Below are 25,983 nucleotides of genomic sequence, written 5' to 3' on the forward strand. Positions count from 1 at the left end.
AAAGAAAGAAAGGAAAGAAAAGAAAAGAAAAGAAAGAAAAGAAAGACGCCTCCATTCATTGGCAGAGGGTGGCTGGAGAAGGGCCAGAAACCAAGGTGATTCTGTGGGTCTCTGGATTCCAAGGAACCTCTCCTCTGAACCCCTGACTCCCCCACCACACACACACACACACACACACACACACAGACGCCTTTCTCAACATCCCCCAGGTTCCCCCATTGGAGGCCTGGTGTTGGTTCAAGTCAAGTGGAGATAACCTCTCCCAGGGATGTGTAAACATCCAGTGGGCGTCCGGGGCAGAAGAATGTGGAAATGGAATTTTTTTTTCCCTCTGAGGGCTGCACATCTTCTGCCAGACTGTGTCAAAGTGGTAGTGGCCTGAGGTCCTTGGGGTCCCCATCTGTATGTGCCCTGATGCTTTCTCACTGTGGATGACATCTCCAACCTTAACAAAAAAGGCTTCTCAAATGGCTGTGACCCCACTCTCTCTCAGCACACGCCTTTTCCCGAGCCACACACCTTCTGTGGCTTGCAGCCAGGGGTTGCCAGCTGGGGCTGGCCCTTCCTTCAGAAGGGTGTTAAAAGGGGTCGGGAGATTTTATGTGGAGACAAGTGGTTTGAATTTAGGGGGAGGACACAGGGGAGCTCATTAGAAAGCCCAGTTGTGGTAAAGAGATATTTGTTTTATCCTACTTTTTAGAAAACCAGATCTTAGAAAAATAGCACTGAGCTTGAAATGAAGCAACACCTTTTTTTCTCCCTCAGCTACAATTTGTTTTCAGGTTTAAAAGAAGAAAGCACCTCTTTTTTCAAAAATTTGGCCAAAAGAATCAAGCAGAAATGCACTAAAGTTCCATTCAAAACAGAAAACGCGACAGTTGATCCTCCTGGCCACTCCTGGGGTTGTGGGTTTGCACATTCACCCCACGTGCCCTCAGCCCTGAGTAGGTGAAAGGAAGGCAGACACTGAGTGGCTTAGAGGGTTGATAGACCCGGGCTGTCCACCCAGCACTCAAAACAGTGTTGCTAACTGTTGCCAATGTTTGGAAAGAGAAAAAAAAAAAAAATGGATCCCACCCCCTATCTTTATTCTTCTTGCTCTTTGCCCATTCTACTTAATCTAGAAGTATCAAGATGATTTCCATATATGTTTGAACTGGCCTGAAATTCACTTTTGGAATCAGAGACTGTGTCACTGAATTGCACAAAACTCTTGCATGGCCAGCGTGCATGGGCATGTGTGCACATGCACACACACACACACACACACACTCAGCACCGCACAAATGCCCCTTTCTCACATGGCCCTCTCCTCCTCAGCCCCCCACACAGACTCTGCTTCTCTTCCTTGGGACTTGCAGAGAACTTGGCAGGTTCTTCTTTCCTGGAGCTGATTATGCTTGGCCTCACATTAGAACCACTTGTGCAAATGAAAATCCCCTCCAATCATCAGAAGACAATTCAAAGTCCCCTTCACATGGACAACAAAGAATAATCGCATTAAAATGTCTTAGAGTCGGCCGGGTGTGGTGGCTCATGCCTATAATCCCAGCGCTTTGGGAGGCCAAGGCAGGCGGATCACAAAGTCAGGAGATTGAGACCATCCTGGCCAACATGGTGAAACTGCATCTCTACTGAAATACAAAAAATTAGCCGGGCATGGTGGTGCGGGCCTGTAGTCCCAGCTACTTGGGAGGCTGAGGCAGGGGAATTGCTTGAATCCAGGAGGCTGAGGTTGCAGTGAGCTGAGATCGCACCACTGCACTCCAGCCTGGCGACAGAGCAAAAAAAAAAAAAAAAAAAGTCTTAGAGTCAAAGGCACTTATAGAACCTCTTCACCGGGTTATTGTGAAAATTAAGTGCCATAGCTTAGCCCAGAATATAGTGAGCACTCATTGCAAATATTACCAGTATTTGCTGCAATGCATTATGGCAGGAAAGGAAATGCTTAAGGCTGTCACTTTTCAGCCAAGCTCCTTCCTTCCCTGTAACAAAATTAAGACAGTAACATATTGGGAGCCTTGAGTCTGTGTGCCCAGGGACACACCTTTGAGGACCAAGCAGCCAAGGACCATACATAGAACATGGAAACTGAAGTGATCCTTATTCAGTTGTGAATTCAAGTAATATTTGATAGTTGTTGTTATGTTATTAGTTTTATGGTTGGATCCTAAGTCATTAACCTGTGGAGTTGTTGACTCCAAGCTGGAAAACATCTCAGAAGCTCAACTTCCCACCTTCCTCAGGCATCTCCCTAATGGATGGCCATTCAGCTTTCTAACCCCTTCCACCATCGACACCCAGAGGAGTGAGAAGGTACATTCTGGTGTTGAACTGAAATCTGTCTTCCTGCAACACCCACCCACTGGAGACCCACTTCTGTCCCTCAGGACTCCTCAAGTCTGCTGCTCCTCATCAGCAGGGAGCCTTGAGTTCTGTGGAAACAGCTCTCCTGCCCCCACCTCCCAAACTGCAAGTCTTTTCAGGCCCGAAGTGAAAATGTTAGAAAAGGAAAGGAGACTCTCCCTTATCATTGTGGTTCAGGTGACTTCCCAGGACATGTGTGCATCCTATGTTTTTATTTGGCAAAAATAGCCTGAGTTGTCCCCAAGTCTTGAGTCTGTGGGCTCAAGTGTCATGTCTCTCTACGCATGTGGAAAGATGGAGTCACCCATGTCTCCTCTCCCTTTTGGCCAGTTCTCCCAAGGCATGTCTAGATGAGAGAAATCCCCATCTTAAAGAAGGGATGAGGAAAGGATCCAAATGGGGTCAGGAGGACTGGGTTTCCCATGGGCAAGCTGTGACCTTAGGAAAGCTCCTCCCTATGACTCAGTTTCCCCATTTATTTAAAGGACTGAGTGATTCCTGAGGGCCTTTCTAGAGATAAAGTTAGGACAAATAAAAGCGTTGTGGAGGCCGGGTGCCGTGGCTCAAGCCTATAATCCCAGCACTTTGGGAGGCCGAGACGGGCGGATCACGAGGTCAGGAGATCGAGACCATCCTGGCTAACACGGTGAAACCCCGTCTCTACTAAAAAACACAAAAAACTAGCCGGGCGAGGTGGCGGGCGCCTGTAGTCCCAGCTACTCCGGAGGCTGAGGCAGGAGAATGGTGTAAACCCGGGAGGCGGAGCTTGCAGTGAGCTGAGAACTGGCCACTGCACTCCAGCCCGGGCGACAGAGCGAGACTCTGTCTCAAAAAAAAAAAAAAAGCATTGTGGTGTCTCTGGGCAGAGGTGTGTGATGCTGGGTTTCCATGGCAACCATGTTCTCCATCTCTGATGTTCTCCTACATCCGAGGGGAGTCGCTGCTGCTCCTCCTGCCTGGATGGTTCTCCCTTGCTTTTCATAAGACTGTCCTCCTCTAGGCCTGAAGGTCTTTCGTGGCCACCTGCAAACAAGCTGGTCTCTGCTACGCCCTACTGCTTTCCTCCCAGTGCTGGTGGCCTTCAGAGACTATCTTATTTCATTTGATGTGTTTGTAACATCTGTTCCCATTGGTAGGCACTCCATGAGGACAGGAGCCCTGTCTGCCTTATTTGCTGCTGCATCCCTTGCCCCCAGCACGGGGTCTGGCATGTGGTAGGCATTCAGTGCATGTTGAATGAATGAGCGAATGAATGAATGAATGAATGAGTCGATGGACCCGGCTGGTGGTTTCCTGTGAGCCATGTCCCTCCCACCAGCGACTTCCTTCTCTTCCCTGCTTCTCTGCCTCCCTTCTCCCCTCTCCTTTCACCTCCTTTGTCCAAATCTGTCATTTTTATTCCAGGTGTTTTGTACCAGGTGTTTTACTCCTGTTCTTCTCTCTCTTCCTCTCTACCTGTCTGCTTCACAAGTACCCTTCAAGGTCAGTGTGTGCCCCATCACCAGCACCTCCCTGAAGCCTAGAAGAATAGGTTCCAACCACAGGACCCTCCGCCCCTTCAAACATCTAAGCCTTATTCACCTGGTGCCCTGCCATTCATTGTAGACTTTTCTGGATGGTTTCTTGGCCACAATCTCTGGAAGGGGCAGAGCAGGCACACATAAAATGCGCCACTTCCAGCATACAGTGGTGCTAGACCCAAGTTACTGACACGTAGCTGTAGATCGAAGTCTTCAACACTAAATTAGTGCAGTCTAAATACACTAAACCAGCGAGTGGGGAGATGCACGCCAGTCCCCAGCCCCAGGCCATTGGGCTTCCCTGGACTCCATGAACTCCAATTTGCTGTTTTTAGCTTTTCTTATGAAACCTATCTATTCAAACATAAATCAAAAGGAATAGTATGATGGACAGCTACGTGCCCATTTCATGGCCTGGTATAATGTCTTAGCACTTCATTAACCATTGTTCTAATCTCCAGGATGAGTTTGTATGTCTGTTTTTTGTTTTTTTGTTTTTTTTTTTTTAGACGGAGTTTCACTCTTGTTGCCCAGGCTGGAGTGCAATGATGCGATCTCGGTTCACTGCAACCTCTGCCTCCCAGGTTCAAACGATTCTCCTGCCTCAGTCTCCCGAGTAGCTGGGATTATAGGCATGTGTCACCACGCCTGGCTAATTTTGTATTTTTAGTAGAGACGGGGTTTCACCATGTTGGTCAGGCTGGTCTCAAACTCCTGACTTCAGGTGATCTGTGCCCCTCCGCCTCCCAAAGTGCTGGGATCACAGGTGTGAGCCACCACACCCAGCCATATCTGTTTCTTAGATCTCAGATTTGCAAGGTCAACTGAACCACCTCCTCTGTTCATGGCATATTACCACTGTCAGTCCACGCTGCCTGAAGCTTACAAATTTATTTTCTCTCTTCCCATTTATCCTCATCACTCACTCCCCTACTCACATGAGACACACACACATACAACACAACACATACACACACAACACACACATATACAAAGGCAAGTGTTATATTGGCTTAATGTACACCTTTTAAAAATGAAATATGCATCATCATTTTGTGTGTGTGTTTACTTTTTTTTTGAGACAGAGTTTCAGTCTTGTTGCCCAGGCTGGAGTGTAATGGTGTGATCTCAGCTCACCACAACCTCTGCCTCCTGGATTCAACTGATCCTCCTGCCTCAGCCTCCCAAGTAGCTGGGATTACAGGCATGCACCACCACGTCTGGCTAATTCTGTATTTTTAGTAGAGACGGGGTTTCACTATATTGGCCAGGCTGGTCTCAAACTCCTGATCTTGTGATCCCCCCGCCTTGGCCTCCCAAAGTGCTGGGATTACAGGCGTGAGCCACCACGCACAACCTGTTCTTACTTTAAGTTCTGGGATACATGTGCAGAATGTTCAAATTTGTTACATAGGTATACATGTGCCATGGTGGTTTGCTGCACCTATCAACCTAGCATCAAGGTTTTAAGCCCCAAATGCATTAGGTATTTGTCCTAATGCTCCCCCTCTCCTTGCCCCCCACCCCCCAACAGGCCCTGGTGTGTGATGTTCCCCTCCCTATGTCCATGTGTTCTCATTGTTCACCTCCCACTTATAAGTGAGAACATACGGTGTTTGGTATTCTGTTCCTGTGTTAGTTTTGCTGAGAAGGATGACTTCCAGCTTCATCCATGTCCCTGCAAAGGACATGAACTCATTCTTTTTTATGGCTGCATAGTATTCCATGGTATATATGTGCCACATTTTCTTTATCCAGTCTATCGTTGATGGACATTTGGGTTGGTTCCAAGTCTTTTGTGTGTGTTTTTCTGTGTGTGTGGTAAAATATACATAACACAAAGTTTACCATTTTAACCATTTTTAAGGATGTTATTCAGTGACATTAAGTACATTCATGATGTTGTGTAACCATTACCACTATCCGGCTCCAAAACTTTTTCATCACCCCGAACAGAAACTGCGTACCATGAAACAATAGCTCCCCATTTCCCCCACCCTTGATCCCCAGTAAGCATCATTCTGCTTTCTGTCTCTATGAATTTGCCTATTCTAGATACCACATATAAGTGGAGTCATACAATATGTGTCGTTTTGTGTCTGGTTTATTTTATTTAGCATAATGTTTTCGAGGTTAATCCATATTGCAGCATGTATCAGAAGGTCATTCCTCTTTAAGGCTGTATAATATTTCATTGTATGTACAGTAGTGTCCCCTTATCTGCATTTTACTTTCTGTGGTTTAGATTACTGGCAGTCAATCACAGCTGGAAAATATTACATGGAAAACTCCAGAAATAAAAAATTCATAAGTTTTAAGTTGCATGCCATTCTCAGTTGTGTGATGAAATCTCACAATGTCCCACTTCATCCTAGCCAGGACAATGAGTCATCTCTTAGTACAGCATGTCCCTGCTGTATATGTATGCATAAGGAAAAAAAAAAAACCCAGCATATATAGGGTTCAGTACTATCTGAGTTTCAGGCATCCACTGGGGGTCTCAGAATGTATCCCTTGAGGATTAGGGGGTATTACTGTATATGCCACATTTTGTGTATCTATTAATCTGCTGACGGACACTTGGATGGTTTCTATATTTTGTCTATGGTGAATATGAACACTGTTGCTATCAACAGTGTTGTACAAGTATCTGTTGAGTCTCTGTTTTCAATTATTTTGGGTGTATACCTAGGAGTGGGATTGTTGTATCATATTGTAACTCTATGTTTAACTTTCTGAGGAACTGCCAAAGGATTTTTCACAACAGCTGCACCCTTTCACATTCCCACTAGCAATGCCCAAGGGTTCCAATTTCTCCACATACTTGCCAACACTTGTTATTTTCCATTTTCTGGTTTTTGTTTTTTCAATAATAGCCATCCAAGTGGATATGAAGTGATATCTCATTGTACTTTTGATTGGCATTTCCCTAGTGACTGATGATGTTGAGTATCTTTTCAGGTGCTTACTGGCCATTTAGGTATCATCTTCAGAGATATGTCTATTCAAGTCCTTTGCCCCTACTCTTTTTTCTTTTTTTAAGACAGGGTCTTGATCTGTTGCCCAGGCTGTAGTGCAGTGGCTAGATCATAGTTTATTGTAACCTCAAACTCCTGCACTGAAGCAGTTCTCCCACCTCAGCCTTCTCAGTTGCTAGGACTATTGGTGCATGTCACCACGACTGTCTAATTTTTTTCAATTTTTTTTTTTTTTTTTAAGATGGAGTCTCTGCCAGGCATGGTGGCTCATGCCTGTAATCCCAGCACTTTGGGAGGCCAAGGCGGGCAGATCATCTGAGGTCAGGAGTTGCAGACCAGCCTGATCAATATAGTGAAACCACGTCTCTACTGAAAATACAAAAATTAACTGGTCTGTGGTGTCACATGCATGTAATTCCAGCTACTCACAAGGCTGAGGTGGGAGAATCACTTGAACCTGGAAGGCAGAGGTTGCAATGAGCCGAGATCGTGCCACTGCATTCTAGCCTGGGTGACAGAGGGAAACCCTGTCTCAAAAAGAAAAAAAAAAGAGAGAGTGAGTTGGAATCTCACTGTGTTGCTCAGGTTGGTCTCAAACTCCTGCCCTCAAGTGACCCTCCTACCTCAACCTCCCATAGTGCTAGGATTCCAGGCACGAGCCACCACACCCAGCACCCCATTTTTTAATCGGGTTGTTTGGTTGTTGTTGAATTGCAGGTGTTCTTTGTATATTCTGGATGTTACTCCCTTATCAGATATATGATTTGCAAATATTTTCTTCTATCCTGTGAGTTTTACTCCTTTGATGGTGAGAGAAAACCTTCAATGCACAAAAGTTTTTAATTTTGTGATAAAATCCAGTTTGTTTCTGGCATATGTGGCCTGTGCTTTTGGTGTCCTATTTAAGAAATTAAGGCCAGGCATGGTGGCTTATGCCTGTAATCCCAGCACTTTTGGAGGCCGAGGTGGATCGGTCACCTGAGGTCAGGAGTTCGAGACCAGGCTGACCAACATGGAGAAACCCCGTCTCTACTAAAAATACAAAAGTTAGCTGTGCATGGTGGCGCATGCCTGTGATCCCAGTTACTCGGGAGGCTGAGGCAGGAGAATCGCTTGAACCCAGGAGGCGGAGGTTGCAGTGAGCCAAGATCTTGCCATTGCACTCCAGCCTGGGCGACTGAGCGAGACTCCATCTCAAAAAAAAAAAAAAAAGAGAGAAAAAAGAAAAAAAAAAAAGAAATCAACACCAAATCCAAGCTCATGAAGATATCCTCCCATATTTTCTTCTAAGTGTGATATAGTTTTAACTATTAAGTTTAGGTCTTTGATCTATTTTGAGTTAATTTTTGTATATAGTGTAAGGTAAGGGTCCAGCTTCATTCTTTTGCATGTGGATGTCCTGTTTTCCCAGTACCATTTGTTGAGAAGACTGTTCTTTTCCCATTGAATGGTCTTGGTGCCTTTGTCAAAAATCAGTTGGCCATATATGTAAGGGTTTATTTCTAGACCCTCTATTCTATTCCATTGGTCCATACATCTACATTTATGCCAATATGATATTGGATTTTGTTTGTTTGTTTTTGTTAGTAGAGACAAGGTCTCAATACATTGCCCAGACTGGTCTCAAACTCCTGGGTTGAACTTGCCTCAGCCTATCAAAGTGCTGGGATTACAGGTGTGAGCCACCATGCCCAGCCAATATCATACTGTTTTGATTAGTATGGCTTTGTAGTATGTTTTGAAATCAGGACGTATCAGCCACGCACAGTGGCTTACACCTAAAATCCTAGCACTTTGGGAGGCTGAGGTGGGTTGAGCTCAGGAGTTCCAAACTAGCCTGGGCAACATACTGAGACCTTGTCTCTGCAAAAAATATTTAAAGACAGAAAAGCTAGCCAAGCATGGTGGCTCATGCCTATATTCCCTGCTACTCTACAGAAAAATGAGCTGGGCATGGTGGCATGCACTTGTGGTCCCAGCTACTTGGGAGGCTGCAGTGGGAGGATGGCTTGCATCTGGGAGGTTGAGGCTGCAATGAGCCATGTTCAAGCCACTGCACTCCAGCTTGAGCAACAGAACAAGACCCTGCCTTAAAAAAAAAAAAAAAAAATCCATACTAATTTTAGGATGGGCTTTTCTATTTCTGCAAAAATGTTTTTGAGATTTTGATATGGATTGCATTGAATCTATGTGTAAGCATGTATTTTTAAGTCATGTGATTGCTACTGTGTTATTGCTGTATCTCTTTTCACTCTACTTTTAAGATACATTTATGATACCGTATAAAGTTAGTCTGTCATATTTAACTTCTGTAGAATCCTCCATGGTTACCCATCTTTTGCCTCAGTGAGAGGCACTAAGTAGTTTCCTTCTAATTCCCTATGACCACCATAAAGCTGCAACACATACCCTAGGGCAGTTCCCATCATGTGAGAATCTCTGTGGCATAGCCCAGTGTGGTCTGATAATAATGCAATTATTCCTGCACTATTCCACTCATGCAATAATTATGAATAACTAATACTTCTGGACTCCTTCCTAGGGGCCGGGTGCTGTGTAAGCATTCTATATGCATTCTCTCATTCCATTATTACAGTAACAACTCTGTGAAAACTGTACTATTGTTGCCATTTTAGACATGGGGGAACTAAGGCTCAGAATCATAGGAAATATCTGAGCCAGAATTTGAAATAAGGGCAGCATTCCAGGCCTGTCCCTCCACCAAGGCCAGTTTCCAGTTCCTTTGGCTTCCCCACATGCTCACAGTATGTCAGCTGATCAATGAACACCTGGCCTTGGGGGGTCTGGAGCCCAGAGAGGGAAAGGGAGACATCCAACAGCAGCAGTACAGCTGAGGGAGTAGAGTGGGGACTGGCATCCAGGCAGCATGACCCTGCCATTGAGGATGCTCCGGCTAGCGGTCAGGAGGAGCAGGGTCACTCCATGCACACCCTCTGCGGTGAAAGGCCTTGCTGGCAGCCCATAAATCTGGCTGGGCCCTGCTGATCCTGTTTACCAGATTAGTGGACTGGGTGTCTCCGTATAAATCACCCAGGGTGATTTACAGGGAGGCCCTGGAAATTTCGAAGTCCAGACTGACTCAGGCCCCCAGGGAGGGGCAGATAAGGGCCGCCCGAGCTCACTCAGCATCTCCCAACCCAGTGAAGGCTGATGGTGGGGACCCTTCTGCTCCACCCGCCCCCACCGGGTGAACCCCTCTACATTCCTGTTTAAAGTTGATCCTCTTCTTGAGGGTTCCTGGCATAGTTCAAAAGTTCCCAAAGCAGGCCAGGTGCAGAATCCCAGCACTTTGGGAGGCTGAGGCAGGCAGATCACTTGAGGCTGGGAGTTCGAGATTTGCCTGGACAACATGGTGAAACCCCATCTCTGCTAAAAATACAAAAATTAGCCAGGTGTGGTGGTACATGCCTGTAATCCTAATTACTTGGGAGGCTGAGGCATAAGAATCACTTGAAACCAGGAGGCGGAAATGGCAGTGAGACCATGCCACAGCACTCCAGATTGGGGCAGCAAAGCAAGACTCTGTCTCAAAAAAAAAAAAAAAAAGTTCTGGCAATTTTAGGAACAGCCAGTATCAAATAATGTACAGCAGGAATGATAGGCCAGCCTCCATGGCTCACACCTATAATCCCAGCACTTTGGGAGGCCAAGGCAGGAAGATTATTTGAGGCCAGGAGTTTGAGACCAGCCTGGGCAATAAGCAAGACCCTGCCTCTGTAAAAAATAAGAAAAGAAAAGAAAAAGAATGTAAAATAAGATAGGCAAATTGTGAAAAAACAATAAAGGTAAATTGTGAGATAGATAAGGTTGCAATCTTTTTTTTTTCGAGACGGAGTCTCACTCTGTCACCCAGGCTGGAATACAGTGGCGTGATCTTGGCTCGCTGCAACCTCTGCCTCCTGGGTTCGAGCAATTCTCTTGCCTCAGCCTCCTGAGTAGCTGGGATTACAGGCGTGTGCCACCACTCTCAGCTAACTTTTTTGTATTTTTAGTACAGATGGGGTTTTACCATGTTGGCTAGGCTGGTCTCAAACTCCTGACTTTGTGATCTGCCTGCCTTGGCCTCCTAAAGTGCTGGGATTGCAGGCATAAGCCACCGTGCCCTGCCAAAGTTGCAATCTTTATGCAATAAAATGAATAACTAACTTTTATGGGCTGCTTACCATATGCTATCCATCAAGCTACCTTTTTTTGACATGAATCATTGTTTAACTTCACAATAAACCTATGAGATAGGTACTATGATCACCCCCATTTTATACACAAAACCACCAAAACATAGAGAGGCTAATTGACTTGACCAGGGACAAGGTCACCAAACTTGAGTCCCAGTAGTGAAGGTGAGATTCAAACCAGACAGTCTGCCCGTCAGAGCCATGAACTTACCGGCTTCAGTGTGCAGCATTCCTCCTGCTTATCACTCACTTGTTGACACAGGATTACAAGGGTAGAAGATGGCTAAGGCAGTAAGTGGTACAGTGTTTAAGAGATGGCATTTGCAGTTGGAAAGCCTAGGATGTAGGTCCCAGCTCTGCCACTTACTAGCTTGTGATACGGGCAAATCACTTAATTATCTGTGCCTTGGTTTCCTCATCTGTAAAATGGGGATAATTAATAATAGCACCTCCCTAGTAGGAAAGCTCGTCCCCTTCTGCGTATTTTGACTAATAAATAATATATTTAAAATGTGTTCAGCAAAATATCAAGCATGTAGTTATGAACACCAAATATGTGGTAGCCTATTATTATTTGTTTTAATTCTGACCTTAAGAAACTCCTGAGCCAGTGGTTGAGACTCAAATTTACACAAGGAACTCCAAACAAGATGGAATACAATACTGCAGAATAGAGGTCCAAACTAGAAGGGGTAGGGAACTCTAAGAGGAAGGACCATAACAGTTCCATGGAGCAGTGGCTGGGACCTGAGCTACGAAACCTGAGCGAGACTTCCTGAAACCATGAAAATGGGGAAACACTGAGAGCACTTTCTTATCAAAAATACATGACAAGTGATGGAGTACACACTATCAACTGCCAGGCCATACATTGTTTGCACCTGTTGGCATCTCCCTTTTGGCTGTGATATTCCTATCAGTGGAGATGGTATCTAGTTCTTCACAACATTTCTTCCATGCCTCCCCATGACTGAATCATAACAGATCCCCAGTACATGTTGGATGGAGGGATGGATACATGGATGGATGGATGGATGGATGCGGGGGAGGATGGGGGGATGAAGAGGTGAGTGGATGGGTGGATGAATGAATGGATGGATGATAGCTGGATAGATGGGTGGATGGATGGATGATGGCTGGATAGATGGGTGGATGGATGGATGGATGGATGGATGAATGGATGAACAGTTAGATGAGTAGATGGATGAATAAATGGATAGATGGACAGGTATACGAAGTAGATGGACAGGAGAATAAGTGGATGTTTGTTAGATGGATGGATGGATGGAAGTTTGGGTGGATGGGTGGATGGAAGGATGAGTGGATAGATGAGCTCAGGTGGATGGATATATGGATGGGTGGGGTAAGTGATGAGAATGTGACTGGAAGTCAGGTGCATGCATGGTGGCTGCCTACTGAGTTCCCACCTCAGGGCCATTGTCTTTAGGGTTATTCTCCAAAATATTCCCTTGCTTTGTCTTAACTCCCTTATTTCATGTAAGGCTGCAGTTAAATGTCACTTCCGCAAGGAAGCCTTCCCTGATCACTCAATCTAAAACAGAACCCGCTTTGACTTTGTACCCCTCTATGTTTCTAGCAGTGTTTAATCCTCCCTAGCATAGCAGATATTTGCTTGTTTGTTCTCTCCCATCAAATGTAAGCTCCATGGTGGCAGATGCTTTCTCTGTTTTGCTCACTTCTCTATCACCAACACCTAATACAGAGCTTGGCACAGAGAAGGTCTTTAATGAACATTTGTCAGATGAGCTGAAGGATATAATAAGCAGCTAGGAAGGAGGAGTGAGGTCTGATCTTGGAAATCTCTGAAATCTCAGCAAAAATGGAAAAAGTGCTCTGTTAATGATAATGCTGATGTTTTCTCTCATTTGTTCCACAATTTACACATCACAAAGGACTTTGTCATACATTATCCTGTCTGCACACATTTGAAGTAGGCAGGAAAGACAGTTGAGTCATTTTTAAATTTTTCACAATAGTGATATTTTATTGTTCGTACTGATGTGTTGCAAAATTTCCACTTGATACTGGAAGGGTAAAAAATACAGTAAAATTTGGCCGGGCGCGGTGGTTCATGCCTGTAATCCCAGCACTTTGGGAGGCTGAGGCAGGCAGATCACAAGATCAGAAGTTCGAGACCAGCCTGGCCAAAATAGTGAAACCCTGTCTCTACTAAAAATACAAAAATTAGCTGTGTGTGGTGGCACGCACTTGTAGTCCCAGCTACTCAGGAGGCTGAGGCAGGAGAACCGCTTGAACCCAGGAGGCAGAGGTTGCAGTGAACCAAGACGGTGCCATTGCACTCCAGCCTGGGTGACAGAGAAAGACCCTGTCTCAAAAAAAAAAATACATATATCTATAGTGAAATTCTTTCCATGAGCCTCCCACCCTTCTTTTTGCCTTGAGATATTCACTGTGGAGAACTGAGGGCTACAGTTACAATCCTCACTTTAATCTGTGGGGAAACTGAGACTCGGATAAGCTAAGAGACTTGCCCAGAGTCACACAGCTACTCAACAGCAGAGCCAAATGTATTTGTTTATTCCACCTTGGGTATCTTTTTTTTTTTTTTTTTTTTGGTAGAGACAGTCTCATTGTGTTGCCCTGGCTGGTCTAGAACTCCTGAACTCAAGCAATCTTCCTGCCTTGGCCTCCCAAATTGCTGGGATTACAGGTGTGAGCCACCATGCCTGGCCCACCTCAGGTATCTATTAAGCACCAATTACTCTCAGCCCATGAGATATTATTTCTTGGACCCCTAGTTCCCCTTAGCCCAGGGCAATCCCAGGCAGAACTAAGTAGGGTGGGTTTAAGAGGGACTCAGTTGTCTTCCAGCACAACCAGCAGAGATGCTTTTCTTGCCAATGCCCAGCCTTGGAATGAGCCCTCTCAGCCCCACATGGCTCCTGGGCAGCCAAGGTGGGGAAGGATGCCGATCTGGGCTGATTGGAAATATTCTGAGCACCTCTGCTGGCGCTCTCAGCTGCCTAAACATCCTTTCTCCCCTCTCTTGTTGATCAGCTACTCACTGTGTGCCAGGCACTTGCCATGCAGTATCTTCCCAAGCACTCGCAATAATGACCTATTTATTTATTTATTTATTTATTTATTTTTATTTATTTTTTTGAGACAGAGTCTCGCTCTGTCGCCCAGGCTGGAATGCAGTGGCGTGATCTCGATCTCGGCTCACTGCAAGCTCCGCCTCCCAGGTTCACACCATTCTCCTGCCTCAGCCTCCCGAGTAGCTGAGATTACAGGCGCCTGCCACCAGGCCCGGCTAATTTTTGTATTTTTATTAGAGACGGGGTTTCTTCACGTTGGCCAGGCTGGTCTCGAACTCCTGACTTCAAGTGATCTGTCTGCCTCAGCCTCCCTGTGCTAGGATTACAGGTGTGAGCCACTGCACCTAGCCAGGCCCTCCTTGATTGTGACAGTTAATTTTTCTTTTATTGTGATAAAATATGTGCAACATAAAAGTCACCATTTTAACTATTTTCAGTGTACAATCCAGTGGCATTAAGTACATTCACATCATTATGCGGCCATCACCACCATCTGCCTTCAGAACTGTTTCATCATTCCGAATTCACACTCTATACCCATGAACAGTAACTCTCCAGTCCTCCTTCTCACAGCCCCTGGTAACCACTATTCTACTTTCTGTCTTTGTGAGTTTGACTATTCGAGGTATCACACAGAAGAGGAATCATAAAATATTTCCTTTGCTATGGTTAATTTTATGTCAATCTGGCTAGTCTACGGTACCCAGTTATTTGGTCAAAAACCAGTGTAGCCGGGTATGGTGGCACATGCCCACAGTGCTAGCTACTCTAGAGGCTGAAGAGGGTGGGCTGCCTGAGGCCCGGAGTTCGAGGCTGCAGTGTGCTATGATGGTGCCACTGTAACCTAGTTTGGGCAACAGAGTGAGACTCTATTTCTAAGGAGAGAAAAACAATAGTGTAGATGTTGCTGTGAAAATATTTTTTACATCTGATGAACATTTTAAACCAACAGACTTTGGGTAAAACAGATCAGCCTCCAGGAGGTGAGTGGGCTTCATCTACTCATTTGAAAGACTTAAGAACAAACACTGAGGTTTCCCCAGAAGGAAGAAATTCTGCCTGAGTTTCCAGCTGCCAGACTCAAGATTCAGCTTCAACTTTTGCCTGAATTTCCAAATGTAGAGATAGATGTGTCAACTCCCACAGTTATGTTAGCCAAGTCCCTAAATTATCTCTCTCTTTCTCTATCTATCTGTGATACATGTGTATCCTATTGATTCTGTTTCTCTGCAGAACCCTAACACACTGGCCCTACTCCCTCCACGTACACTCTGTCCCCGTCTCCTCATGCCCAGATACCACCTCCTCCAGGAAGCCTTCTGGAGCATCCTCTCTTGGGATACTTACTGCATGTGGCCTCATGGAGGGCATTTTATACACATGAACAGGAACCACTTTTGTTCTTTGCTTCAAATGTTTGTTTCACTCTGTTTGCTCTCAGCAGTACTGGAGAGCTGTACTTTGTAGGTGTGCATAGTATTTGTAAGATTTGGTTAATTTGTGTAATGGCTCCAGGGAGCTTTGTAGAAAAACTATCCCCATCTCAGGAAGAGCTCTGTCCTCACACCAAAAGTTGACTCAGAGGAGGATCCCAGCCAAGGGGTTAAATTCCACACCACCCTCCCCATAGCCAAGGGACTATCCCACCCTCAGCCTAGAGCCAGAGAAACCCTTAGGGCCCATGTGAATAAATGAGACCCTTCCCCTCTTAGACTTTGCCAGGAAGCTAGATGGAAGCAAAGGCCCCAGCGCCCCTGTGTCCCCACCTTGCCCTTCACGAGTCAGAAGGCCCTGGGATGTGCCAAGCATCCTTGTCAGGCCTGGGATCTGACAGCAAGGCACCCAGGACCACTCTCTGGCTTCCTGGAGCATGATGGAGACTGTGACAAGGATGAGGAGGACAGGTCTGCCCCTCAAAACCCCACCCAGGCCCCAGCCACAGGAGTCTATCTTGCAAGGTAATTGGGAGCCAGGTTTGGCTTTTTTTTTTTTTTTAAGTCAGTCAGATTTAGCAATGGGGGTTATATACCAAAGATCTGCTTTTGAATCCCAGCTCTGCCACTTACCAGTCATGTCACCTGGAGAAAGCCACCCAACATCTCTCAGACTATTTTCTCATCTCCAAAATGGGAAAAATAAGGCTTATCTCATAGAGTACATGGAAGAGCAAATGATGTCGCACACAAAGTTCCTGGCACATGGCAATCACTCCATAATGACAAATATTGTTGGTGAGGCTATTTTTATTACTAGCTGTGTAACTCTGGGCAAATGGCTTAACCTCTCTGTGCCCTCCTTTTCTGATATCTGAAATGAGGATAAAAATAACAATAAATGCTCCACAGGGTGGCCATGAGCATTAACTGAGATGCAACACACAAAGTGCCCTGGAGATAAGTAATCTCTCAATACACAGCTATTATCTGTCATCCATATTTATTATTGTCCTTATTATTATTTGGGCTGAACAGCTGAGGTAGCCCCTTGATCCCTCCAGCTCTGATGAGACATCCAAGGCTCTGGGTAGAGGAAAAGCCCCACTCAGAGTCCTCCAACCCCCACCACTCAGGCCCCTTTGAAGTCCCCAGGGGCCCCAGGCCGTGATAAATGTCCCAGCCCTATAGGTTATGACTTGCTGCCAGATTTGACGTTAACCATCATGCCCTGACTGGGTGTTTGAAGAAAGTGGCTAAATGCTGCTGGGGCTGATGGGGGAGATAGCAGCGAGGCCGGTCTTTGAAAGCCCCAGCCGGCCGCCCTGGCGAGAGGGAGCGAGGAGGCCGGCTCCGCTCCAGCTGTTTAGTCTACCAATCATGGTGGTGACAGGGAGTCTGCGCTGGCACGGAGAGGGCTGCTGGGCGCTGGGTGGGGAGGGGCCGCCCGGCGAGTTCCTTGCTTGCTTGCTTTTTCTAAAGTGTGTGTATGTGCGTGTGCTTTTCACACCTTCAGGGCAAGCGGAGAAAAGGTTGTAAAGGAGAAAGAGTGCTGAACTGGGAGCCCAGAGACCTAGGCACTGCCACTGTCCTATCTCTGCTCCTTTTCCCCTAGGGAAGGAGGACACATGTCATGAAGGGGTTCAAATTCCAGGCTGCAGAGTCAGCCAGGTCCTCCTTCCACCCTGACTCTGCCTCTCATTGCATTGAGTCACTAGGAAAGATCCTTGACTTCCCTAAACCTCAGTTTCTTTATCTTTAAAATGGGAGTGAATAACTGCCCCTCCCCCACAGGGTCAAAGGCAGATTAAATAAATTGATGCATGGAAAGCATCTTGGATGGAACTTGGTGCACAGTAGGGACTCAGTCGATAGAAACTGACCTTTCAGATCAGATGAGAACACAAGGACAGAGAGCCAGGTTTGCTTCTTGGCTCCCAGTGTGTCCTCAGACACCAAATCCCAGCTTCCACTTCACTCTGCCTTTCTCCATTCATTTGTTCTCTCAAACAACTTCCATCAGAGGCCGAGTAGCATCAGAACAAAAAACAATAGCCAGCACTTTACATGTCACAGCCAACTTGAGAACAAGCATTATTATTAAGCCATTTTGCACTGTGGAAACTGAGGCTCAGACAGAAGTGATTGGCCTATTGAGTTGCAAGAAAGACCCCTCACCTGTGGTATATGATATGTGACTCTTCAGGTAAGGCACTAGAGATTAGAGACTGGCTTCCCAGGCCACTTGCTAACCAGAAATGTTCCTCATCTGCAAAATGGGAATAGTGATGCCTGACATACAGGTGGTTGGCAGTTTTAGGTGAAATAACAGGGAACCAAGCCTGGCACTTAGCAAGGTCTCAATAAATGGGAGCTGGTGTGATTCTTGAGCACTATTCTGTGCCAGCCTCTGCCAGGAACTGGAGACAGAAAGCACAATCAGAGAGGGCCTCAGGCTTCAAAGCACCTGTATCAGTCAGGACAAGCCAGGTTATCCTACAGTAACAAAAAAACCAGGCTTGGCCAGGTGTGGGATTATGCCTGTAATCCCAGCACTTTGGGAGGCTGAGGCAGGCAGATCACTTGATGTCAGGAGTCTGAGACCAGCCTGGCCAACATGGTGAAACCCCATCTCTACTAAAAATACAAAACTTATCCAGGCGCGGTTGCAGGTGCCTATAATCCCAGCTACCGGGGAGGCTGAGGCAGGAGAATTGCTTGAACCTGGGAGGCAGAGGTTGCAGTGAGCCAAGATCACGCCATTGCATTCCAGCCTAGGTGACAGAGCAAGACTGTCTCAAAAAAAAAAAAAAAAAAGGGCCGGGCGTGGTGACTCAAGCCTGTAATCCCAGCACTTTGGGAGGCCAAGACGGGCGGATCACGAGGTCGGGAGATCGAGACCATCCTGGCTAACACGGTGAAACCCCGTCTCTACTGAAAATCCAAAAAAACTAGCCGGGCGAGGTGGCGGGTGCCTGTAGTCCCAGCTACTCGGGAGGCTGAGGCAGGAGAATGGAGTAAACCCGGGAGGCGGAGTTTGCAGTGAGCTGAGATCCGGGCACTGCACTCCAGCCTGGGCTACAGAGCGAGACTCTGTCTCAAAAAAAAAAAAACAACAACAAAAAAAAACCCAGGTTTATTTCTTACTCACACTGCATGTCCAACACAGGTCAACATGAGTTTCTGTTCACCTAGTGACTCAGGGACAGGGGCTGATGGACCCTCCACCTTGACACATTTTCAAGATCACTGTGGCAAGGTGAAGCAAACTTAGGGACTCACACACTGGCTTATAGTTTCTACTGCTAACATTTCATGGTTAAAATAATCACATGGATATGTCTAACCTCAAAGGGGACAGGGCAGTATAATCCTACTTTGTGCCAGGAAGGCGGAGGAAAATGACTTCCACATGCCCCACAGTCCAGGGCGAGAGGCGTAAACAGGGTAAACCACAGCTCTGATAGAGTTGAGTCCTTACTGTGTTGCAGGAGCACAGATGAGAAGCAACTTTGTTGGGAGGCCTGGGGGCCTTCATTGCCCAGGTGACCTGTGAGTCTAGCATGGAGATCAGGGGTTATTAAGTTGGGGTCTGAGGATCCACAATTGCATGGCTGAACTTCGGGAACCCAGAATTTCCACAAACTTCAAAATCTTGGATATAGGTGAGTTTATGCATTTTCCCAAGAAGAAAGTCCTTAACTTTCATCATCTAAGACTTGGGCTGCCAGATGATCACTATGTCTTTCTTCTGGCTTTAGTCTTTCTATTATAGTGTACCATATCTTAAAGTGCAATGCTCAAACCACCTGCAGCAGACAATCTAGATGGTTGTCAAAAATGCATAGCCCGAGGCCCAGCCCAGACCAACTGAATCGGAATCTCTGGGAGTGGTTCCAATCTGCATTTTAACAAGCTCCCCAGGTAGGCCTCATACATCTTGAAGTTTGAGGTTCTCTCAGCCAGAGACAGCCCTCTCCCAGCCCAGTTAGACTGTGAAGAAAGCACAGAGAGAGCTGAGCCACATGGTTGAGAAGAATCCTCCATGGCCAGAGAGTACTTTACAGTTTCCAGAGGACTGCCACCTCGTGCCTTATCCAACCTCACTGCAGAAAGGTGGGGTGGAGGTGCCAGCTCTCCACTGGCACAAAGGAGGTGCTCAGTGAATACCACCGAGTGAAATGACGACAGGAAATGAAAAGGGAGCCAAACAAGACAGCATGGCCTAAAAATCACATGCCCTGAAATCAGACCACCCTGAGTTCAAATTTCAGTCTTGCCAGTTTCTAGTTGGGTAATCTCGGACAAGTTACCCAACCTCTCAGGACCCTAGCTTCCTTGTCTGTCATCAGGAATGTGTCTTTCTTCCCTCCAGGACTGTGTTGGCACACAGCATAGCTTCTCTAAAGGTTGCCAGAAGGATCCTAAGTGCTTTAATAATTCTCATGTCAGGCCTCCTCAACTCCATTCTAGAGGTGAGGGAAGAGAGACCTGGAGACGGCTCCCCTAGAAGCACTAGAGGGTTAATTCATGCCCTGGCAAAGCCCATCCCTACCAAACCCTGGGTCTTGTCCTCGTCTTCCCAGAGTCATGCTGGCCAGAGCTGAGACTGCCATGCTATCATGTGAGCAGTCAGCCCTAGACACTCACATTCACCCCTGCCAGGACAAGGGGATTCCTTTGTCCCTGATAACTCCTGGGGACCCACCCTCACACAGGTAGGCAGAGCCCCAGGAGGCAGGGCTGATGGTTAAATCAGGGGTTCCAGCCTAGCTCTGCTAAAGAAGAACCTGGAAAGTGTGTTCAATGCCCAAATTTCTGGTCCCACCCCAGGCAATTCTCATTCTGCAGGTTTGGATTAGAGCCCAAGGATTGCATTTTAACAAATTCCCAGGGATTCTGATCTTCAGCCAGATCCTAGAGCTGCTGCTCTGACCTCTAGGTGGTTCAGAATGTGTGGTTTGGGGGCCAGGTGCAGTGGCTCATGCCTGTAATCCCAGTACTTTGGGAGGCTGAGGCGGGCAGATCACCTGAGGTCAGGAGTTCAAGACCAGCCTGGCCAACATGTGAGACCCCCCCCATCTCTACTGAAAATTCAAAAATTAGCCGGGCATGGTGGCAGGCGCCTGTAATCCCAGCTACTTGAGAGGCTGAGACGAGAGGATTGCTTTATTTATTTATTTATTTATTTATTTTTGAGACGGAGTCTCACTCTGTCACCCAGGCTGGAGTGCAGTAGCGCGATCTCGGCTCACTGCAACAGGATTGCTTTAACCCAGGAGGCAGAGGTTGCGGTGAGCCAAAACCGAGCCATTGCACTCCAGCTTGGGCAAGCAGAACAGAAAACTTTGTCAAAAAAAAAAAAGTGTGGTTTGGGATGTCTGGTAGGCAGATGGAATCCTGGTCAGCCAGGATCCTGTTCCCAGTAGGGATGCTGCTTCATGCTGAGCCCTTTCCCTCTTCAGGTCACCACCGGCCCACCCATCTCCACCGTGCCCCATGCTACTCTTCCTTGTGGCCTGAGCCTGGGGGTGGGAGCAGGTCTGCAAGGAGAAGGGACAACTGGATTTTTAGATGGGTTGGGTGGTAGAATGAGCTCTGGGCTGGGGGATAAGAAATTGCAGCAGAAACCCTTCTGTTTTCTATATCCCTTTCAGGCTCTCAGAGCCTCAACTTCCTCATCTGTATACAGGGCTTATTCCCTGATGGAAAATTAGAGATGGACAATTACCATGGAGCTAGTGAAGCTTAGGTATCAGGGGACCTCACGTACACATGGCCCTTCTAAAGCCCTGCACCTAATTTTGTTTTCTCTTCCTTACAGGGGCCCATAAAATCCACACCAGTCCCTGACTATAAGAGTGGCTGTGAAATGTCAAATGAGGGATAAAACCAGAGGGCTTTCACCTAGGGAACTCACCACCTCCAAAAGGGTAAGAGAGCCCTCCAAAGGTGCTCCTGGAGCCCCCCTCCTCTCCAGCTTTGGTTTCTCCACTTTCCTACCGGATGAGTCCTGCCTCTTCCTGCCTGAGAGTTTATCAGCAGGGAGTGGCAGGGCCTGCTAATCAGGGGCCGCTCCAGGCCCCCGGGATTAACCCTGCAGACCCTGGGCCAGGGTCAGCAGCCCTGGCTACCAGTTATGCTCCCGGGTTCTCAGCTGTGGGTTAGATTGCTGGGAAGGGAGGAAGGGGAACTTTAGGGAGGGACTCACTAGCAGCCGGAGAGATTAAAACTAAATGAGAATAGTTCACTCTCCTACTTAGAACCCTTCAGGGGACTGCCTCTGTGTCTAAAATGAAACCCAGATCTTGCCCCACCCATCAGGCGCTGCCCTCCTCTCTGATCTCAGCCCCGGCTCTGGGATGCTCCAGCTTCGCCCGCCTGCCTTCCCTTCCAAACCCCTTCCTTCCTCATTCGCTCTTGCCCTGAGGCTTTGGCAATGGCTCTTCCTGTACCTGGAACCCCCTTCCCATATCTCCAAAAGGCACCTCCTGCATGTCTCTTCTTAAAGATCACATCCCAGAGATCCCTTCCCTGGCCACATTTGTAAGGTCATCCCCTACCCACCCCATTGTGCCACTCTCATTTTTCCTGTTTAATTTTATAATCAGAGGCTGACATTCGTATCTTACTCATATCGTAATATTTTCTGCTATTCATCTGCCTCTGCCATGAAGAAGTGAGCTGAGATTCTCTCCTCAGCACTTCAGACAGAGCCTGGTGCATAGAGGGGGCTCAGTAGTAATTTGTAGAAGGAAAGGATGAGGGTGGTAGATCTGTCAAACCACCCTCCTGGGTTCTCAGCCAGGCTTGGGGTAGGGGGATAGAGGGTGGCTAAGCCAGGATCCCTGCCCAAGGAGCCACATTCTTCCTATTGTGAGAGAGCAGATTGCATAGGTGGGTTTGGAAAGACAAGCAACACTGCTGGTTTCAGCTGCAAGCCGAGAGCTGATTTGGACAAGGTGGTTCTCTGCCTGCCCGTGTTAGAACTCTAAGGGAGCTTGTTACAGAGACGGCTGCCTGACCTGCCCCTCCAGTGGAAGGGAAGGCTTCCCAGAGGAGCTGAGCTGGGACATTGGTAATCAGGTACACCTGCCGGGGCAAGGAACTACAAGATCATGAGAAGACGACAGGTGGCCTGGCTGTGGAGGGCTGGGAGCAGCAGGGCACCTCCCCTCCTCCCCAAGCCCAAGACTCCCAGGTGGGTTATGCTGAAGACCAGGGAGGCCCAAAATGGAGGAGCCTTGGGCTGGCTTCAGACCCCTGCTGGTCCTGCCAGCACCACCTCCTGCAGCAGGTGCAGGTCTGCCCTCAGCTCCCACCAAGCAGGGTCAGAGACCAGCTCCTAGCATGCCTCCAGAACACTCCCAGGCAACCCTCAGCCCTTCTTCCCCTTTCCTACAGCAAGAGCCTTATTTCGCTCACTCTGAACTGGACTTGGGCCATGTTCCTGCTATGCACAAACTGGGTGACCATAAGAAAGCTACTTAAGGCCGAGTGCAGTGGCTCACCCCTGTAATCCCAGCACTTTGGGAGGCCGAGGTCGGGGGATCGCAAGGTCAAGAGATCAAGATCATTTTGGCTAACATGGTAAAACCCCATTTCACTAAAAATACAAACATTAGCTGGGCATGGTGGCGGGCGCCTGTAGTCCCAGCTACTTGGGAGGCTGAGGCAGCAGAATCGCTTGAACCCGGGAGCGGGAGTTTGCAGTGAGCCGTGATCGCGCCACTGCACTCCAGCCTGGCGACAGAGTGAGACTCCGTCTCATAAAAAATAAAAAATAAAATATCATCCCTAAGCCTAAGTTATAGAATAATAAACAAGACCATGGAGGGTGGGGGGGCGTGAACAAGTTCATCGTGAAAGGCCCGAGCACATGGTCCCAAGCACGGCGAGAGCTCCTAACTGCAACTGCGATGTTTGCCCTCTTTCTCCAGAACCCAAAGCGCCCGGGCCTGCGTAGCCCTGGCCTCCAGCGTCACCTGCTGGTCCAGTGGGAGAATGACGCACCCTGCCGTCCTGGGGTGAAGGACTCCAGAGCCCCGAGTGCCAGCCTCAGCCCTGCCCCAGCTCCCACCCTGCAGCATGCGGGACGAGCCCCAACCCCAAACCCCGCCGCCACGGGCCGGACCTTCGCATCTGTAACTTGGACACGGCAGTCCCCCTCTGCCCGTTAGCAGGGTTCGGGGGCTTCCCGAGAGCCGGGGGAGCCAGGAAATAAATGCCCTCTGAGGGACGGGACCGGCTCTGCCACGGGCGCCCATGGAGCAGGGCAGAGCAGGTGCTCCGACCCCCGTTTCACTTGCCAGGCGTACAAACTCCCGGACCCATACCCACGCCCACGCGCCCAGCAGGTTCCTGGGTGTTTTGTTTTGTTTTCTAGCTTGATTTGCTTAATGTTTCTCCCCTCAACCCTCCCCATCCCCTCAGCGTCACCTCCTGGAGAGAGGACAGAGCCTGGACTGCGTGCCCCAGCCCCTGGATTCCAAGCCCCTGGCACACGACTATGTGTTAAATAAGTAAAATAAATACTGTTTAAAAAAGGAAAATGAAATGTATTGAATTAAAAAAATAGAACAATTCTGACGACACACACAGGCACGCCAATCTCAGTCACACTCGCCCCCGGCACAGACACTGTCACCATTATTTGCCCCCCTGCCTCCCCACGCTGGAGAGCAGCGCCCTTACAGAAGGAGACTTCTGCCGAGCCGCGGACGGGCCGCACACTCGCGTGTACACACAGTCCGAGAACACACACACATGAGCACAGCCTGGCCTTGACGCACAGCGAGCCCGTCCGGTTTCCACCCCAGCTCCCGTAACTTCCCCCACACTTTGGTACTAAGGGCTCAGGTGGATCCTTTTGAAGCCATCAAGGGAGGGAGTTGGGAAGGGCCCCACTGACAAACGGGGACGCAAGAATTTTATGAACTTAAGGGCTGTAAATTTCCGCCAGCAAATCCCCGCCCCTGTCCCTCCGCGCCGCCTTCTTTCTCAGGAGGAGGGGGCGCGTATCTTCCCACCCTCTGCTCATCCCCATCCTTCTCAAACTAATCAGCCAGTTCAAATCGTACCCTTCACCTATGATCACACTATTGTCATCACCGCCACCACCACTTAGATTGCCAGTGTTTGAATCCAACTCTGCTCTGAACAGTAGGTGCCCTTAGACAATTGACCTCTGTGTCTTCCACTGCGAAATGTGAATAATAATAATACTTACTCCTGGGCAAAGAAGTGAGAATGAAGAGATCATGCACTAAAGCCTGGGGCCGCTATGCCTTGTCATTGGTAAATACTCATAAAATGGGAGGTATAGTTATTCTTATTATAGGGTCTTTAAAATGATTATTCTTAGGATGCTATTTAAACTTAAAATAGCAGAGTTGAACAGGTTCTTAGAGACCCCTATTCCAGCTCTGTCTTTGTAAGTTGGAGATAAAGAAGTTCAGAGAGTCGCTTGCTCAAAATCACACTGCTAATTGGTGGTAGACCCGTGTCAAAAGTTCACATCTCCTAGGTGAGGAGTTGTCAGACATAACACCAAAAGCACAATCCGTTTTCTGAAATTGATAAACTGGGCCAGCCACGGTGGCTAACGCCTGTAATCTCAGCACTTTGGGAAGCCAAGGCAAGTGGATCATTTGAGGTTAGGAGTTCAAGACCAGCCTGACCAACATGGTAAAACTCCATCTCTACTAAAACTACTAAAAATTAGCCAGGCATGGTGGCGCACTCCTGTAGTCCCAGCTACTTGGGAGACTGAGGCACGAGAATCACTTGAACCTGGGAGTCAGAGGTTGCAGTGAGCCAAAATTTGTGCCACTGCATTATAGACTGGGCAACACAGTGAGACTTTGTCTCAAAAAAAAAAAATGAAATCGATGGACTTTATTGAAATTAAAAACTTCTGTCCTTCGAAGGACATTGTTAAGAGGATAAAAGAAAACAAGCCACATATTGAGAAATATTTACAAGTCATATATCTGATATATAAGTTGTATCAAACATACATAAAGAACTTGCAAAAATCAGTAATACAAAAACAATCAAATTTTTAAATGGTCAAAAAACTTGAACAGACACTTTGCCAAAGAAAATGTATGAATGGTAAATAAGCACTTGCAAAGAGGCTTGCGATTAGTCATTAGGGAAATGCAAATTAAGATAATAATGAGATACCACTACGAATTTATTAGAATGACTAAAATGGGGCCAGGCACGGTGGCTCACGCCTATAATCCCAGCACTTTGGGAGGCTGAGGTAGGTGGATCACCTGAGGTTGGGAGTTCGAGACCAGCCTGACCAACATGGAGAAACCCCCATCTCCATGGCAAAATTGGCAGGGCATCGTGGCGCATGCCTGTAATCCCAGCTACTTGGAAGGCTGAGGCAGGAGAAT

At 47.5% G+C, this 25,983-nt stretch overlaps 1 protein-coding gene across 1 annotated transcript in view; it reads left to right on the plus strand.

Moving 5' to 3' along the window:
- Window positions 1–25,983, plus strand: part of LOC105504287 — a 161,455-nt gene that overhangs the window by 101,452 nt on the left and 34,020 nt on the right. The window contains 4 exon segments of the mRNA XM_011931679.1: window positions 15,854–16,045; window positions 22,661–22,877; window positions 23,515–23,718; window positions 24,008–24,096. Of these exon segments, the coding sequence (XP_011787069.1) occupies window positions 15,854–16,045; window positions 22,661–22,877; window positions 23,515–23,718; window positions 24,008–24,096 (702 nt within the window).

This window comes from Colobus angolensis, unplaced genomic scaffold (assembly GCF_000951035.1).
Source record: "Colobus angolensis palliatus isolate OR3802 unplaced genomic scaffold, Cang.pa_1.0 Scaffold90, whole genome shotgun sequence".
In the NCBI taxonomy this organism is placed as follows: domain Eukaryota; kingdom Metazoa; phylum Chordata; class Mammalia; order Primates; family Cercopithecidae; genus Colobus; species Colobus angolensis.